Source organism: Globicephala melas, chromosome 4, assembly GCF_963455315.2.
Source record: "Globicephala melas chromosome 4, mGloMel1.2, whole genome shotgun sequence".
Taxonomy (NCBI): Eukaryota; Metazoa; Chordata; class Mammalia; order Artiodactyla; family Delphinidae; genus Globicephala; species Globicephala melas.
The window spans coordinates 717,260-735,051 of record NC_083317.1 but is presented as its reverse complement, the minus strand read 5'-3'; the positions used below and the strand labels follow the sequence as shown (position 1 = coordinate 735,051).

Below are 17,792 nucleotides of genomic sequence, written 5' to 3'. Positions count from 1 at the left end.
CAGAAACCAATGAAATTGAAAACAAACTCACTTTTCCAATTGGACCAACTCAGATGAAGAGAGAATGTGGAAGAGAGGGGCAGCTTGGTTGGCCGCGGTTCGCTCTGCTTCCCGGTACTTTTCTGCATCCTTTTGTTGGCCTCACAAGACATGTTCCTTCGTGAGTGTTTCCTCTGCCCTCTCCTGGGAACTGGTGGGTTTGCGAACCAGCCTGAGCCTGGGAGGGAGGAGGGTAAGGTCATGCAGCCTGGACGGGTCCCCAGCTGGCCGTGAGAGAAGAGGCCCCTGTGTCCCGGCTCTGCCTGGAAGCTGGGCCTCGTCCTGCTCTCGACTGTGTGTGTCCCCAGGGAGCCCCTCCCATTCCAACACACAGCAGACCCTCACTGGTGACCAGGTGAATGAACGAGAGTGGTTGGGGAGAAATGGAAATATCATCTTGGACGTTCCATGAGTACTTGAGTTTAGAAATCGCTAAATTCTGATTCCAGAATACCCTGTGAGGCCCTAGAAATGGAGCTGGGCTTGGTGTCCACTGCACGTGCTCACCCCGTCTTTAAGTAGGTACTGAATGGGCTTCTGCTTACGGTGGCCCGGGAATGGCGCTGGGAACTGCTGGTTCCGTGTTGAATGAAGGAGATGAACGTGTCCTCTGCCCGCAGGCCGGGGCTGTGGTGGTACGGGGCACAGGAGAGAGGGGGCGCTGGCGGTTGGGGGTGCAGGTGGAGGCCTGGCAGGGAGTGCCCTCGGCAGAAGGGCCCAGACCCCGGGCAGGCTGGAGCTCAGTCTGTCGCAGGAAGGGAGGCCACCGAGGCTGGGTGGAGGACAGCAGTGTGGAGACCGAGGCAGGCAGTGATCTGTTCATTTCTGTAATTTTGTCATTTCAAGAACGTTGTGTAAGTGGAGTCATAGAGCGTGTGACCTTTGGGGACCGGCTTTTTTCACTCAGCCGAACTCTCCGAGGTCCCTCCCGTTGCTGAGAGCGTCAGCAGCTTTTCCGCTTGTGGCGGAGTAGGTTCCGCGTGTGCGGTCCCTGTCGCGCTGCCCCTGGCAGGGATGCACCGTGACTGGCTAACCAGCTACTGGATGAAGGTGCTGCTTCCTGTTTTTGGCAATTACAGATAAAATCACAGCCTTTTGTGAGGGCATAAATTGTTATTGCTCTATAGTAAATGCCCAGGGGTGCCACCACCAGGTCGAATGGTAGTTGCGTGTTTAGTTTTCTGAGACACTGCCAAACCGTCTTCCAAGTGAGCAGAGGCCACATCCCCGCAGCCTCCGAGTGGCCTGCCCGCCGCTCCGCCTGCTCTCCGGGCTTGGCGTGGCCACTGCTGTTTACTGTGGCCGTTGTGACACGTGAGCGTTGGCCCCTCCCGTGGTGTTAATTTGCATTTCCCTGATGTCTAATGATACTGAACATCTATCTTCTCATGTGCTTGTTCGCCACCTGTCCGTCCTCTTTGGTGAAATGTCCATGTCTTGTGCCCGTTTTCTAATTGGATTGTTTCGTGTTTACTGTTGAGTTTGATCGTTATATATGCTTTAAACTAGTTCTGTGTTGGGTGTGTAGTTTGCAAATATTCTCTCCCAGTCTTGGCTTGTCTTTTCATCCTCTTAATTATTTTTTTGGCAAAGCAGAGGCCTTTAGTTTTGACACATCTAATTTATCAGTTTTCCCTTTTGTATATCACGCTTTTAGTGTCAAGTCTAAGAATTCTGCCTCACCATGGACCCTTAGGATTTTTCCTTTTCTTTTCTGAAAGTTTCGTTGCTTTACGTTTTACATTTAACTGTGATCCTTTTTGAATTAATTTTTATATAAGGTATAAAGTTTAGTTCAAAAAGTCCATTTTTGCCTACGGATGTCCAGTTGCTCCAGCACCATGTGTTGAAAAAAGCTGTCTTTCCTCCGTTGAACTGCTTTTAGATCTTTGTCAAAAATCAGTTGGGCATATTTGTGTGGGTCTGTTTCTGGGTTCTGTATCTGCTCCATTGGTTTTCTCCACCAACACCACAGGCTTGATTACAGCAGCTGTATAATAAGTCTTGAAATCGGGGAGACCAGTTCCTTGTACTTAATTTTCCTTTGTCAGAATTGTTTTAGCTATTCTAGTTCCTTTGCCTTTCCGTATAGATTTTACAATGATCTTGTCTGTATCTCTGAAATTCTTGCTGGAATTTTAATAGGAATTATGTTAAAGCTGTATGTCAACTTGGAGAGAACTGACATCTTTACTGTGATGAGTCTTGCAATCTGTGTTCTGTCTCTCCATTTATTTAGATCTTAAATTTCTTTGAACATTTTGTAGTTCTCAGCATATAAGTCCTACACGTTTTGTTAGATTTACACCTGAGTAGTTCATGTCATCTGCAAATAGGGACAATTTTATCTTTTCCTCTCATTACCTTTCCTGCCTTTTTGAACTGACTGAACTCCCCCGACTGTGTGAGTAATGGCCGTGAAAGGAGAGATGTTGTGACTTGCTCTAAGGGGAAAGGATTTAACCCTAAGTGTGATGTTGGACGAAGGTCTTTTTGTACATGCTCTTTATCAAGTTGAGGAAGTTCCCTTCTATTCCTGTGTTTTTTCCTGAGAGTTTTTATCACGAGTGGGTGTTGAATTTTGTCAAGTGCCTTTCTGCACAATATAATCCAGTGATATCTTCTTTAGGTCTGTCAATATGATTGATTACACGAGTTGACTTTTAAATACTGCACCAGCCTTGCATCGCTGGAAGAATGGGCATAGTGTATAATTCTTATTGTATACTGATGAATTCTATTTGCTAATGTTTTTAAAGGATTTTTGCACCAATATTCTTGAGGGCCGTTTCCTCCTTTTGTACCGTCTTTTGTACCATCTTTTGTACTGATTTTTGTATCAGGCTAATACTAGCTTCATCAAATGAATTGGAAACTATTTCTCTTCTCTTCTGTTTTCTGAAAGAGATTATGTAGAACTGGTATTAATTCTTCTTAAAACTGTTGGTAGAATCCTCTAGTGAAACCATCTGGATCTGGAGAATTTTTGCAGGGGAGTTTTAAGATTATGAACCCAATTTCCTTAACAGTTATGTAGGGCTATTCAAATTATCAGTTTCATATTGGATGAGTTGTGGTAGTTTGTCTTTTTCAAAGAGTAGGTCAGTTTATCTAAGTCAATTTATTTGTGTAGAGCTGTTCTTAGTGTTCCTTTGTTATCCCTTTGATGTATGCAAGGTTCTTAGCAATAGCTCCTGATTCATTCCTTATAATGATGTTTTGTCTTCTTTCTTTGTCAGTCGTCCTAGAAGTCTGTCAATTTTATTGACCTTTTCAAAGAATCAGCTCTTTATTTTATTGATTTTCTCTGGTTTTTCTGTTTCCACCTTTAATTGTTTCTGTCTTATTTCCTTCCTTCTGTTTGCTTGAATTTATTTTGTTCTTTTTCCAGATTCCTCAAATGAGAGCTTAGATTATTAGTCTGAGACTTTTTCTCTTTTCTGATATATGTATTTTGTGTTATAAATTTCCCTCTAGGCAGCGCTTTAGTTGTGATTTACAATTTTTGATGTGTCGTATTTTTTTCGGGTATGTATTTTTATTCAGGTATACATTATACATTCAGGTCAACATATTTTTATAACCCTTGAGACTGCCTCTTTGACCCGAGGATTATTTAAATGGGTGTTGTTTTAGTTTCCATGTGCTTGGAGATTTTTCTGTTATTTCTATTATTGATTTCTAGTTTGATTCTTTTGTGATCTGAGAACACACCATATGATTTTTTTTTTTTTTTTTTTTTTTTTTTGCACTACGCAGGCCTCTCACTGCTGTGGCCTCTCCCGTTGCGGAGCACAGGCTCCGGACGCGCAGGCTCAGCGGCCATGGCTCACGGGCCCAGCCGCTCCGCGGCATGTGGGATCTTCCCGGACCGGGGCACGAACCTGTGTCCCCTGCATCGGCAGGTGGACTCCCAACCACTGCGCCACCAGGGAAGTCCCACACCATATGATTTTGAGTCTTTTAAATTTGTTGAGGTTTGTCTTATGGCCAAGGATATGTTCTGCCTTGGTATATATTGTGTGTGTTCTGCTGGTGCCAGACGTGCTGTAAATGTTGACTAGGTCCAGTTAGTTGGTCGATGGTGGTGTGAGTTCTGTATCCCTGCTGGTTCTCTGCCTAGCTGTTCTTTCAGTTGCTGAGACGGTGTGGAAATCTCCAGCTGTAATTGTGGATTTCTGTATTTTTCCTTTCAGTTCTGTCAGTCTTCACATATGTCACTGTCCTAGTGTTGGATTCACACACTTTTAGGATTGCTTGCTATTGCTTCTTCATGGGTTGACTCGTCTTTATATAATGCCTCTCTCCATCTTTGATGATTTTCATTGCTCTGAAGTCAACATTATCTGGTATTACTATAGCCACTCCTGCTTTCTTTTGGTTAGTGGTTGTGTGACACATCTTTTCCGATCAGTTTATTTTCAGTCTGCTTACATCTTTCTGTTTGAAGTGAATGAGTTTCTTATCGACAGCATATGGTTGAGTCATTTTTCTTAATCCACTCTGCCATTCTGTTTTTTTAATTGGTAAATTTAGACTATTTACATTTCATGTAATTATTGAGATGTTAGGGCTTCAGTTTGCCATTTCGTTTTTTGTTTTCTGTTTTTTCTCCCTATGTTTTGTTTCTCTGTTTCCTTATTTCCTGCCTTCCTGTGGGTTACTCAACATTTTTTTAATAATTCCATTTTGACTTATCGACAGTGTTTTTCAGTATCCCCTTTGTGCAACTTTTCAGTGTTGCCCAGATATTACATTATATACGTATAACGTAGGCGTTGTGCTCTTGAAAGGAGGCATTGCCTCCACTTCCTCACCGTTACCTCCCACGTCTGCCCTGCCCCCAACTCACTGCCTCCTCCCGATTTCTTTCACAAAAGGAGAAAAGCAGGCCCGGGGTTATGTGGTTGGTTCGTTCCTATTACTGGCAGCCTCCCAGAATTCCTAACAGATCGAGTGGGGGAAGAGTTGGAGTGGGATTATGACCAGTGGCTCCCAAACATGGCCTTGCTCAAAAGGAGTCTGGAGAACCTTAAATGCAGCTTCTAGGACCACCTGGGTCTCCTGAATCGGGCTCTGAGGGGTGGCACACACACACCTCGACTTCAGTGCCAAGGCCTCCATGCTCATTGTAAGATGGCCAGGTGAGCCCTAGGCCACCAGCTGAGCCCTGGGATACCAGGTGCATCAGTGTCTCCTTTCCCAGACCTGAATCTTGCAGGTACACCACCCTCCTGGGATGGGATGAACTGTGTAGCCACTGCCCTCTGAGCAGTTCTGGGAGTTGGGGCAATAGTCCTTCTCAGAGCTCCCCCCAGGAGCACACACAGCCCCCAAGTGCTGCTGCCTGAGGACTCAGCCTGGCCTGTGACTGACACCCAGAGGGCTCCACATTGGGTGGGGGTGTCTCCTCCCGTTCCTCTGGCTCCTGTCTCACCATAAGGATTTCTTGACAGGCCCGTCCCTCCCTCAAGAAGGTGCCCTGTTTACTTCTCTTTGTAGGACAGCACAGTGCCTGGAGCTTAGTAATTGCCCAGGAAATATTTGTTGAATTAACAAAGTTATTTATTACCAGTTACCTACGAGGCAAATTTCAACCTGCATCTTGCATTTATGTGTTCTTGTAGGAAAGGACAGGGGCGGGGAGCAGCCAGCACTGGCTCTGGTACTGGTCTTTGACGCCCTGTCTCCTGTGCCCTGTCCAGCAGGGCTGTGCCACGGGGGGGGGGGGGGGGGGGGGGGGGGCGGGCGGGCGTGTGGCTTCACCAGGCAAGCGTCCCTGGAGGGGCCATCAGAGGCGTTCTCAGGAGTCTTCCTGCTGGGCTGCTGAGCAGCAGGATAGCCCTCTGCAGGGACCAGGCACTTGACATCACAGGTAACCTCACCTCCTGCCAGCTTCCTAAACGCAGCTTCAGCAGTTTACCCAGAGCCCCCCATTGATGCTGACTTCCTAAATCCACCAGGAGGTTTAAGTGAAAAGTAAATGAGGGTATTTTACACACGTGAACAGAATCTGTACATGTGCTGATTATAAAGTTAGCGTGTCGAATAGCCCTTATGTTTGCTTCCCGAATGGACACCGAGAGGTGGTGGCTGGTGGGGCAGCAGAGTGCAGGCCGGAAAGCTCAGAGGCGCTGCGGGGCCAGCGGAGCGGGAGAGGGGCATACTCGTCAGACGCAGGCACGGCCCGCGACTGCCAGCGACGGCAGCACAGACGCCACGCCCTCTGTGTGTGTTTCCTTTGACCGGAGAAGAGTCCACTCACACAAGCCTGCGTATGTTTAGAAACCGTCAGGATTCTGCCGTCCACCCCATCCTGCCCAGATCTGAGTGGGGGACTGTCGGCCGGGCTCAGCGGGGCTCCTCCACACTCAGGCTGGCCTTTTCTGCAGGCGGGCTCCGCAGCCTGGACCAGCCGCGCAGCGAATGTGAGGCTCCGTCTGCTCCCCTAGTGTCACGTCGGCCCGTTTTCCCTCCCAAGGGAATCGCAGCGCCCCCGGGAGACCCGCTCTCCCCGCCGCTCGCCTGGACCTTAGTCTCCCCACCAAAGTGCAAGCGGCAGGACTTGGAAGTGGCCGCAGACACGTGTTGCTGGACGTGCCCCTCGGCTCTGAGTGTACACCCATCTGTGGCCCCAACGTCCTTGAGGGAAGGACACGAGGTTTTATGTAGACACAGGGGATTGCAGTGTCACAAAACCTGCCTCCATCCCCCCAGATCTCCCCAGCCTGGCATCCTGGGGCAGATGCCCTTGAAAACCAGGGGGCTCTCTTACACGTGGATGTAGCACGTGGCTGCTTCTGCCCTGCCTGGGCGTTGAGGCCAGCTCCTGGCCCTGGTTCCCCTGGTGACCCCAGTGCAGGACCCACACCAGGGCAGCCGGAGTCCTTCCTCGGGACGCCACAGATGTGGACTGAGTGTCCCTTCCCGGTGCTGGGTGACATCGGCTGAGGACACTGGGATCTGTGGCAGGGCGCCTGCAGGCTTTCTGCACAGGAGAGATCAGAGCAAATGTGAGGCCTGGGCTGCGGGGGGAGGGCTGCGGGTTCCCATCCCGGGCCTTGTCCCTGCGGCCACCCTTCCCTTAACTCTAGCCTCAGGCTTTGCGTCAGCAGGACGAGGTGACTCGTGTCCTCCAGCCGAGGAGCCGAGCAAAGCAGTCGAAGTGGATTTGTGTCTCCCGTGCACTGGCAGCGGGTGGTCAGATTTGGATGATTTCCTTATAGATGGGACTGAACCGAGGAGGGCACCCTGGCCACGTGCAGGATCCCGCCCGTGAAATCGGGAAGAGCCGTGCGGCTCAGAGACGGGCCGGGCCTTCAGGTTGGTCTGAGGCAGCGCCTAGATCTCCTCCACCCTTGGCTGGTGGGTGTTGGCTGTGCTGCCCCCGGAAGTGACCAGGTGCCGCCGGCACTCACTCTGTGACCCACACGGGAAGCGCTCTCGTCACTGTCACGCGGTGTCAGGGCTGCATTCCACTGCCTGGCCCTCGACCCAGAAACGATGACAGTTATACAACCAGGGGACACGGACACTGATGTCATCGTTATGACTGTACAGCCTGTGTTCAGGAAGCAAGAGGAAGGTCGAGTGTGTTCAGAGGAGACGTGATGACACAGAAAAGGACCCGTGCCAGGCTTCTGAGGGTGACACTGCAGGATCCGAGATGCCAAGTGCACTGGATGGTCAACAGCAGAGCGGCCCATCCAGTGAGTCAGAGGAGAAATGGCACGTCACGGAGTGAGACTCGGGGGCAGAGGGCAGAGCCTGACATGCCTGCAGATGGAGGACCTCCCTGCGCGGGGAGCAGAATATATGCTCGAGCAAACAATGGCTGCAATTTTCCGAATTTGATGAAAATTCTAAGACTGCAGATCCAAGAAGTTCAGTGAAGCCCCAAGAACAAAAACACAAGGCACAGCATAATAGCATAATTGCTCAGAGCCAGTGATTAAGAGAAACACCTTTAAATATGCTAGAGAAAAGGAGGTTACGTTCAGAGGACAAAGGGGAGACTGCCGTAGACCCCTCCGGACACAGTGCAGTGAGGAGGGAAGGGCAGCACGGCCCACCTGGAATCCTGCACCAGGTGAGACAGGCTTCAAAAGAAGGTGACTGTCCAGACACACCCAAAGCTGAGAGAACTCATCACCAGCAGACCTGCCCCACACAAATATCAAGGGAAATTCTCAGAAGAAGAAAAATGATAGCAGAGCTACATGGTTGAGCATGAAAGACACTTTTGTTATCATCCAAATCCCTTTATTGGGATCAATCCCTAATTGACTGTTTAAATTTCAAAAATAAAGTACTGTAGGATCTATAACGTAGGCGGAACTAAAATATGTGGCAGTAACAGGGCAAAGGCCGAGAGGAGAAAGGAGAACACGCTGCTGTCGGGTTGTCCTGCACCCGTCAGGCGGCGACGCCACAGCTCACGGGCTGAGTCAGGTTAGAGGTCTGTGCCTAAGCCCTGAAGCCACTGCCTGGGTGACAACACCCAGAGTGGAGACTAGTAAGTGAACGAAGGAGACGAGGTGGAATCACAAAGTGTATGCAGTTAATCCAAAACGTGGCAGAGGAAACATAGACACGGGGCAACGAAGAACAGATGGTGAAAGCAGAAAACAAATAGTGGAATGATAGACCTAAACTCAACCATATCAACAATCACTGTGAATAGTCCTAACACCCCCAATTAAAAGGCAGATTGTCGAGAAAGATTAAAAAGTTTCTTGGAGGCAACTATATGTTGCCTACAAGAAACTCACTTTGAATATAAAGACACAAATAAATTAAAAATAAGAGGTGGAAGAAGAGACACCATGCTAACACTAATCAGTAGTAAGGTCGGGCGTCTGTATTAATGTCAAAGTAGATTTCAGAGCCAAGAATATTACCAGAGGTAAAGAAGGATCTTTCATAATGGTAAAGGGGTCAATTCATCCACAGAACATAACAATGCTAGATGTTACGATGCTAACGATGGAGCTTAAAATACATGAAGCAAAAAAAGAGAGAACTGCAGGAGAAACAGACAAATCCACAATCACAGTCAGAGACGTCAGCATCCCTACTCAATATTGGGATAAGCGGACAGAAAAGCAGGCCCAGCCGTCTAGCTCTACTGACATCTGTAGAGCATCCCACCCAGTCACACAAGATAGACCACGTCTGGTCCATAAGCAATTCTCAATCAGTTTAAAATATCTCAAGTATTACAAGATATGCTGTCTAACTTTAATGGAATTAAATTTGAAATCAACAGAAGAAAGCTATCTAGAAAATCTCCAAATATTTGAAAACTCGATAACACACGTCAAAATATCCCATGAATCAAAAAAGAAATCAAAAGAGAAATTAAGTCTTTTGAAATGAGTGGACAGAAAGCACAAATATAAAACTTTGTGGGATGCAATGAAAGCCACATGTAGAGAGAAATTTATAGAACTTAACACTGTATTAGGCCAAAAGTAAGATTTTACAACCATGCCACCAGCTTCTTCCTCAAGACACTAGAAAAGAGGAATAAATCGCGGACCCTGCCCCCGTGTCAGGACTTGGTAACAAATGGGGTGGGTCGGGGGACCGTGTCTGCTTCTCCTCTTCCTCTCATCAAGTGGAGTAAAGTGCATTAAATCCCCAGCGTGAGGAGGACAGAAGGAGGGGTCCTCGCTGGCGAGAGGGATCCGCCAGTTTCTGGACACCAAGTGTGGGGAGGAGTGAGTCTCAGGAGGGCTTTTTCTGATGAACTGGCCGCCTGGCTGGGTGTGGACGGCTGTACCCACAGGAGTGCAGCTGCTGCCTCCTGCAGAGCTTCCCTGGCAGCCACAGAGGTGGGAAGAAGGCCCAGCACACTTGGGGTGGCCTCTGATGGGAGGTGTCCCGGGTCCTGGCGGGATGGCCAGAGGATGCCCCCACCTTCCCGGCGCCCCTCGCCTGCCATCTCAGGGTGGGTTCTTCAGGGTCGGGGGTACTGAGTCCGGCTGACCTGAACAGCCCCTGGGGATGCTTCTGTGGCCAGGGTCCACGGAGGCCTGGGATGCCCACTCGTGGCCACGTGAAGCAGGCCGGCGCTCACTGGCCCGTGTGACTGATGGTGGCTGACAGCCTGCAGCCTGGAGCGCCCCTGGCGCTCGCTGACCCACTTTCTCCACCGTGGGCTGGAAACATTTACATAACAGATGGCCCCAGACCCTGGAGGAGATGTTTCTAATTAAAAAGGAGGCGCGGCGTCCCCGCCTGGCCCCCCCGCCGTCCGGTTCATCGGTGCAGGTACCTGAGCCTTGGCACGCACCCTGAGCTCAGGAAGGGCTTTGCAGGGCTGCTGCAGGGTGTCTGCGTGGCAGGGAGCCATGTCTATTTGGTGCCACTCCGATCGTTTGAACTCGGGCCTGGACCCTGTGCGGACCTTGGGCGGGGGCCTCTCGTCTTTGTCCTCCGCACAGTCAGGCTGAGTCACCGGCACACGCGCCTCGCTCTCCAGCCGTCCTCAGGTCCGCTACTGTGACCATTCCTTGCCTGTAAATCTTAAAACGGAGCCTAAATGTTGCCTGGAGGGCGAAGTGCTGAACCGATACACTGCAGAAATGATACAATAAGCGGACCCGTGCTATGGGGTGTAAAGCATCTTCTGAAAACTTTCTAAAGGGGGACTCCCAGCTGTTTGGCCGTTTAGTTAACAGAGACTGAATGCACTTTAGAATGAGGATAACTAGGGAATCTCGACTAGACATAAAGGGAACACAGATCTGTAATCTCCTGGCTTTTTAAGGGTGAAGGGGAGGATTCTGGCACCAGCGTGGCAGGAAATGGGCAGACCCAAGGTGACAGCTGAGCAGACACTCCCCAGACACACAGGGGTCCCCAGGCTTGCTGGTCACCCCTTTTCCCCTCCAGCGACTGAGGGAACTGGTCCGGGGTCCCTCATCACAGAGGTGACACTGAGGCCCAGGACCATGCGTTAGTCAGCACTGATGCCAGGTCACTCGCTGGCGGGCTTTCCCCGAGGCCCACCCCCCTGCCATGTACCCCAGGCCCCCACAGGTGCCACACCTTGAGTGCCGGGACCAGCCCTTCCTCGCGCTGACTGGGGTGCCCAGGAAGCCTCTGCCTTTCCCCAGCAGCGATGCTGAAGGCGGCAGCCCACCGACCCACCCACCCGCCCAGGCCCGGTCGTACAGGCCCGGTCACCTGACGTGTGCCTTCCCTTGCCAGGTGACACCATCTGGGCCCCATCTGTCCTTCCTCACGGCACCCTCGGCACCTTGAGCCACCACCCCCAGCTACATTTTGGAAGAAAGATGGAGTCCAAGGTCTCAGAAGGTGGCCTGAACGTGACGCTGACCATCCGCCTGCTCATGCACGGAAAGGTACGGGGGCGGGACAGGGGAGGGGAGGCACGCCCACCGCACGCCCACCGGAGAGGGGAGGTACGGGGGCGGGACAGGGGCGGGGAGGCACGCCCACCGCACGCCCACCGGAGAGGGGAGGTACGGGGGCGGGACAGGGGAGGGGAGGGGAGGCACGCCCACCGCGGGGGTCTTGGTTTCATATGAGGCTTTTAAATTCGAAGCAACCTCCGACTCCAAATGACGTTTCTCCCAGAACCTTTCGCGACTGAGCTGTCCGCCTGCTGCCCCATCCCCTGTGCCCTAGTGTGTTTTCTACATGCGAGGGCATTCTCCTCCAGGACACTAACACTGATGCACACGTGCCGGCCAGGGGGCTAGGGCCCCACTCAAGTGCACCGGTCATCCCAGGGCTGCCCTTCAGACAGGCGCTCCCCACGCTTCCTTTGCCTTTTGCTTTGAAAGCAAAGTTCCCACCCAGTTCTTTTGTAGAAAGAATGTCCCTCACTTTGGCTTTTTCTGACGTTTCCTCACCATTGGCAGGAGTGTCACAGAAGCTTTCCTATCAGGTAGTCCAGATTTCAGGGTGTCACTTGGTGGGGGGCACCTGCTGGGCATCTCCCCAACTCCTCTTCCACAGTCATCAGGGCGTCTTTGCTGGCGGGTACTTAGGTGCTGCGTGAACGTCCTGTGTGCCACCCTTGCTTCAATCATGGCTTCCTGGACGCAGGGTTTGCTGTTTTGTTCACATCACCCCCCACGCTGTCCCCACGCTGTCCCCGCACTGTCATTATTAGTTTTGATGCTCACATGGTCCCTGACTTGGCGTGGTTGCCCCACCAAGCTGGCGTGTGTCCTCCTGGGGGGCCCCACCGTTCTGACTGCACATCCTCTCTGCATACCGCTGTTGCTCATCCTTACTTTCCTGCTGGTCCTGGAATCAGCCGTTTCTGTAGAGAACCCAACTCTCTTGAGTGGAGGATGGTGGGATGGTGTTAGAGCCCAGAGGTGGGCACATGGGGTACTCACGGCTTTTGGGCTACTGTGGGCCCCAGACAGAGCTAGGGAATATGTGTGTGTGTGTGTGCGCGCACGCGTGCGCTTGTGTGTGTGGGTGTGTGTAGAATCATACACACCTATGTCTGCACACATTTGCATATTTATCTCTAAACTGGGCTCCCTGAGTTCACACCCCTATTCCAGTCCAATAGCACAGGCTTCATCCTGGCTCCTCTGTCTGGTGTCTGTACCATGAGAAACCCAGGGGACGGTAGGGGCTGGCATAGTACCTGGGGCACTGCTCTCCCTAGATTTCCGGAAGCTGGTGCTCACACCTAGAGCCTCCCCTTCCGTGATGGAGGGATGCTGACCGCCTTTCCTGCTCCCAGGGTGGGTGGCATTTGGTCAAGGTTGTCCGGAGCTGGGTTGTACCGTGGAGGACAGTCTGAGGTCAGATGCACGGCCCCACCTCCAGCAGCTGCTGCCACAGCAAGTACCAAACCCTGCCCCGGGAGGTGAGGCGCCCTGACTGCCGGAGGGGCCACCACCCCGTGCCCAGCTGCCCTTTGCTGCCACAGCCCCTGCCGCACACGCGCCCTCCTGGCCTCGCAGAACTGAGGCGTTTCCCCAGGACACTGTGATCGCTGAGGGCTTCACTGTAATAAGGAAGATGAGTCTGATTGTGGAAGCTGCTCTCTGCAGCTGGAAGCAGGCTGGCCACGCCTCCCTGAGGTGCCGTGGCCGAGCCTTGTGGGTCTGTCCCAGGCAGGGAGGTGCTGCGACGTGCAGTCCTGGGCGGGAGCGCGTCTGAGCCATTGCGGGCCCCAGGCTTTAGAACCATGGCGGTGTGCTCAGGAGTCTTTCAACGTTCTACCTTTCTTAAAAACAGTCAAATGGCAATAGCAGCGCTACATTTTTATGCGTCACAGAATCACTGAGGGAGACTTTCTCTCTCATCCATTTCTCGCAGGGTTTCCTTGAGGCCTTAAGTGCGCAGCTGATGCCTGTTGACATGTTTATCTGGAGCAGCTGGCCATTCTCTTTCTCTTTGTCTGTCTGTCGGTCAGAGGCAGGGCAGCCTGCCTGCCCGCTCCCTGCTGACCGTCCAGTCTCCCTTCCTCACTCATGACTCGGAAGCTGGACGGCCTCGGCGCCTGTCACAGGATTTATGCTCCTTCTGCTCTATGACATCATCTTTCTGTGATTCTTTTCCTACAGGAAGTTGGCAGCATCATCGGGAAGGTAATTATTTTTTTTATTTTTATTTTTTTGGCTGCCTCGGGTCTTCGTAGCTATGCGTGGGCTGTCTCTAGTTGCGGTGAGCGGTGGCTTCTCTTGTTGCAGGGCACGGGCTCTAGGCGCGCAGGCTTCAGTAGTTGTGGCACGTGGGCTCAGTAGTTGTGGCTCGCGGGCTCTAGAGCACAGGCTCAGTAGTTGTGGTGCACGGGCTTAGTTGCTCCGTGGCATGTGGGATCTTCCCAGACCAGGGCTCGAACCCGTGTCCCCTGCATTGGCAGGCGGATTCTTAACCACTGCACCACCAGGGAAGTCCCAGGAAGGTAATTATTGTGTGAACTCTGCCTCTACCGGGGTATCTCAGAGGCACAGTGAGGTGTGGACCAGCCCTGTGCAGGGGGTGAGCCGCGCACGGTGCGTGCCAGGCGAGCAGTGGGGATCCCGCTGGAATCCTGCCCCGTCACCTTCAGGTTGCACCCCCATGAGGCTGGTCGCAGAGCTTCCCGTTCTCCAGCCCTGTGGGAGCTGGGGAGTCACCCCCCGAGACAGCCCCACTGTCTACCTGCCCTGGTGGCCAGTCATTCCTCCCGGGTTTGAGAGCTCAGGACCAATTCCCACGTGCATTCCTGGGAGCAGTCTCCCACCTCCGGCCTGAGTGGTGGTGAGTCCATTCTCAAAGAAACGTTCCCCTGGGGAAAGTGAGCGCTGGTTTGGAAGTTGGGTGTGTGTAGGAGAGAGGTGGGCCAGGACCCCGCACCCCCATTCCTTGTGACCGTCTCTGGCTTCGCTGGTCCCTCGTGGTCCCTGAATGGTGGGGGAGCCCCCAGAGCTCAGAGTCAGGCTTCTTTTCACAAGTTCTTCATGGGATCGCCCGAGGACCTGGTCCCCGCTTTGCCGGCGGTGAGGCTAGGGGACGGGTGCAAACCCGCCCCGTGGAGCAGGTGCCCAGGCCAAACGTGGAGCCGCATCGGGTCCCTGGGGCCAGGTCTGCCCAGCCCACAGCCTGTGCCCTGGGCGAGGTAGCGGGCCAACTGGGGAGTCATGCATGTTGGGCCTGAAGCCCACCTTTGAGGGCTGGGGCGCCCAGCCTCGCGTGCTTGTGGTGGAAGCCCGAGTGACCCCCTCCCTTGTCTGAACTTCTGTTCCAGAAAGGAGAGACCGTGAAGAAGATGCGCGAAGAGGTGAGCTGGCGCCCTGAGCCGCGTGCTGTTTCTGGGAGGGCAGGAGGGAGGAGGCCAGGGCCTCCTAGCAGCTCTGCGCCCAGCCCCACGCGGCCGGGACCCGCCGGGAGCCCCGCATGGCAGGGATGTGAGCGAGGGATGGCCATTCGGAGCCCCGAAGCACACACCAGCAGTTCAGGTGCCCTCCCAGTCACGACCGGGTCACAGCCAGCACAGTAGGACAGGACCGGCCATCGGTGCTGAGGCTCGGGCGCCACCAGCCTGCACGAGTCCCCGGTGGTCAGTAGGCCCTAGGATCCAGCCTACTGCCGGCCCCAAGGCTTTAATCCAGTTTCTGGGGTCTGCGTATCTCCCTCCCAGAGCGGGGCAAGGATCAACATCTCGGAAGGAAACTGCCCAGAAAGAATCGTGACCATCACGGGCCCGACAGACGCCATCTTCAAGGCCTTTGCCATGATCGCCTACAAGTTTGAGGAGGTAAGGGACGCCCCTGGGGAGCCCTATCCCGGAAGAGGGGACCTCTCAGCCCCTCTGCCTCCCCGGGGACTGCCCCCTCCAGTCCACCTGGTGACCGACCAGGGTCCCTCCTCCCCCAAGGCCCCCCCTCCCTCACTGAGCGGTCCCTCGGGGCCTGCCCCCAGACCACGAGTCCTCAGGGAAGGCCTGGCACCGGCAGTGAGGCGGCCACGTCCAGGCCTCAGCCCTGTCCACAGCAGCTGACCCCCAGTGTGTTTAGCTTGGCTTGGATATGGACGGACACAGGGAGAGCCAGGCCCGGGACACCTACGCACATTTGTGTGTCTGTGCGCCTTTGTGTGCATCTGTCAGAGACCAACCTTAAGCTTGTTATGTGTTTCCGAGATTTCTGAAATTGCTGGAAGTTATCGGAGATGCATTTCGTGTCTTTACTGGAAGGGTGATCAAGCCGGGGAGTAGGTCCTTCTGTCGAATGGATCCCCCTCTGTCCAAGCCCCTCTCTGCCCGCCAGGCACCCTGGGCGTCTGCGCCTCACCCTGTGGCAGCAGCGCGACTGCACAGACGTGCACGCCTGGGGGTCCCCTTGTGTTCTCCAGCCGCCCCCCACCTCATCCCCTGAGGCTGGCCCGGCCTCGCAGCCCCTGTGAGCAGCCCAGCCCGGCCACCGTGTCCTCCTGCTGTTCACTCTCAGCTGTTTGCAATCGTGCTTCTGCCTCCCCCTCGTCCTCGTCTCCCCCACCCCTGACAGGGAGCCTGCTAGGCTCTTGCGGCCGACGCACATGCCTCTCCCTCCCCAGGACATCATTAACTGCATGACCAACAGCCCGGCCACCAGCAAGCCCCCGGTGACGCTGAGGTTGGTGGTCCCCGCCAGCCAGTGCGGGTCCCTGATCGGCAAAGGCGGCTCCAAGATCAAGGAGATCAGGGAGGTAACGAGCCCTCCCCACCCGGGAGCCGAGCGTGGGCGGTCAGGATGTCCCTAGGGCAGAGCACTAGCCGGGTCCCTGCAGACCCTGCAGCACAGAGCTTGCGGCAGGGGAGGGACGAGCCACGAGGCAGAGCGGCCGTGGGAGCCCCCGCTGCGGGCGTCACGCAGAGCAGCCCAGGCCTGACTCCCGGGACGTGGCCGTGGCACCCCTCCACCCAGTCCTGGGCTCCAGGGCACGGGCTCTGCTCCCCAGGAGGCCCCTGCTCCCACTGCCAGGCCCCGTTTCCTGAGAGTCGCTGAGCCGTCCCAGCTGGGGTGGGGCTTGCCTGAGGGGCCCACCTTACCTTCACAAGTTCCTCTCCCAAGGAAAGCCTGAGGCCTTCCCTTCCCCAAAGGATGGCAGCCCCCAGGCTTGATTCCTTCCAGGAAAGATGGCCACTCGCTTTAGGCCCTGTGACTGGGATCCGTCTTTCTCTGTGACCTCAGACTCCACAGAGAGAGAGAATTCCACACATTTGAAAAAAACCCTGCCTCCTGAGATGCCGCTCCGCACCCAGTGTCGCCCGCCCTGCCCCAGGTCCGCGGTGCCCGCCCTGCCCCAGGTCCGCGGCGCCCTGGCAGCGGCGGGCTGAGCTGGATGGGGCTGCCCCGGGGGCTCCAGACGGAGCGTGCAGAGGGCGTGGGGGGGTGACCTGGGGCAGCGTCGGGGGGTGTCCCAAGGCGTGCCGTGCCCTGGACGCCCCCGGGGGCACCCAGGAAGTGCCGCTGCAGTGCACACTGCCCCGCTCGGTGGGGTCCCTTCCGACGCCTGGTCTCTCCAGTCCACAGGTGCCCAGGTCCAGGTGGCCGGGGACATGCTGCCCAACTCCACGGAGCGGGCAGTGACCATCTCGGGGACCCCCGACGCCATCATCCAGTGTGTCAAGCAGATCTGTGTGGTCATGCTGGAGGTACAGTCTGTCCACAAGTCCAGGGCTCCTCGCCAGCCTGCCCCTCACTCCGTGCCGGCCGGGGCTTCTGAGCGCCGGAGGCCTCGGGGCCCTGAGGCTTCATGTGGTCAGGGCCGCGTGAGGGCGGGCCTCAGGGATGGCCTGAGTGAGAGCTGTGCTGGGGTGCAGGCTCCTGCCACCTCGGGTGGGTCGGTCGTCTTCACTGGGGACCTGGGGGGCGAACGGAGAACGTGGGGAGCGTGAGCCCCTCCCCTCATTTCTGGAGTTGGATAAAGGGTTAGCAGTCCGTGGTGTGAGGGTCGTTCAGCAAAGGGTCAGTCCTTAAAAGTGGTGCAGGTGTGCCCTGGGGCCAGGTCCGGGCTGGAGATGCAGATGGAGTGAAGAGGCCCACGCCATGGACAGGACCCCACTGCGTGGGCCCAGCCTGCGGGCATCAGAGACGCCGCCGAGGTACAATGGGCAGGACTTAGGAAAAGCACACGAAAACGCCCCAACTTTGAAGACAGAAAGAAGTAAACATAAGGATTAACCAAAGGAGAAGCAAGGAAGGCACAGCTGAGCAGGAAAAGCCTCTCTTGAAAATCTGAGGGAAGAAAAACCCAAGATTGAAGTTTCAATCAATACCCAAACT

General features: G+C 54.4%; 1 protein-coding gene across 16 annotated transcripts in view; it reads left to right on the top strand.

The window, feature by feature from the left end:
- Positions 1-17,792, top strand: part of PCBP3 (poly(rC) binding protein 3) — a 213,542-nt gene that overhangs the window by 174,811 nt on the left and 20,939 nt on the right. For all 16 annotated transcript variants that reach the window (XM_060297674.1, XM_060297682.1, XM_060297681.1 and 13 more), the window contains 6 exons: positions 11,257-11,411; positions 13,608-13,631; positions 14,774-14,806; positions 15,167-15,283; positions 16,081-16,212; positions 17,033-17,161. In XM_060297674.1, coding sequence (XP_060153657.1) covers positions 11,257-11,411; positions 13,608-13,631; positions 14,774-14,806; positions 15,167-15,283; positions 16,081-16,212; positions 17,033-17,161 — 590 coding nt within the window. The remainder of the gene's footprint in view (positions 1-11,256; positions 11,412-13,607; positions 13,632-14,773; positions 14,807-15,166; positions 15,284-16,080; positions 16,213-17,032; positions 17,162-17,792) is intronic.